The 844-nt window shown below is 63.4% G+C and overlaps 1 protein-coding gene across 1 annotated transcript in view; it reads left to right on the forward strand.

Moving 5' to 3' along the window:
* The first annotated feature begins 259 nt into the window (after positions 1-259).
* LOC102043152 (cytochrome P450 2C5-like) overlaps positions 260-844 on the forward strand; it is a 4925-nt gene continuing 4340 nt past the window's right edge. The window contains 1 exon segment of the mRNA XM_014309849.2: positions 260-439. Within this exon segment, the coding sequence (XP_014165324.1) occupies positions 260-439 (180 nt within the window).

An 844-nucleotide genomic window follows, 5' to 3' on the forward strand; every position in this document is an offset into this window, starting at 1 on the left:
ACAGCCGCTGCCTGCCCAGGGCTCCCACGGGGTCACAGAGCTCCCGGTGCCCAGGACGGCTCCGAGCCCGTGTCCCAGCCCGGCGGGGACAGGCGTGGCAGGGACAAGGCAGCGCCTCGGGTCCCCGGGCAGCCCGGAGCTCGGCACGGGCCGTGCAGCACCGGGCAGGGAGGGCACACACAGCCCTCTGCTCTGCTCTCTGGGCACCTTCCTCCCCGGAATTCCTTCGTTTTTTTCCCTGCTCGGCAGCACGGTGAGGATGGACGCCGGGCTGCTCGTCACTCTGCTCCTCCTCCTCCTCCTCCTGTCCGTCCTGTGGCTCCTGGTCTGGAGAGGTGACCCCAGGAGCAGCCGGCTGCCTCCTGGCCCAGCTCCGTGGCCCATCCTGGGCAACCTGTGGCAGAAGGATGTGCTGCCCCTGTACAGGCACTATGAGAAGGTAAGGGACAAGGGACAAGGGACAAGTGGCCGTGCTGGACCCATCGGCAGGGCAGACAGTAGGAAAGTCCTGTGCCAAAATAAAAGGGGACTCCCATGGGTGACTCTTCCTACCTTTCTTTTCTCTTCTTCCCTCCCTCATCTCTCACTCTACCAGAACTGCCTAAATCCCTTCTGCTGGGGGCAGAATCAGCCCTGCTATTGAAGCCTTTCTCCTGTAAGGCACCCATGTGGTGACAATGCCCTTCGAGGGTTCCAGTGCTGGGGCTGTCCAGAGCTGCTCCTGGAGATGATGCTTTGAACCCCCAAAGGGGCACTGGGATAAAACCCACAGGGACAGGGACAGGGGTGGGACAGGGACAGGGCTGGGACAGGGACAGGGACAGGGACAGGGACAGGGACAGGG

This window comes from Geospiza fortis, unplaced genomic scaffold (genome assembly GCF_000277835.1).
Source record: "Geospiza fortis unplaced genomic scaffold, GeoFor_1.0 scaffold485, whole genome shotgun sequence".
NCBI classification, from domain to species: Eukaryota; Metazoa; Chordata; class Aves; order Passeriformes; family Thraupidae; genus Geospiza; species Geospiza fortis.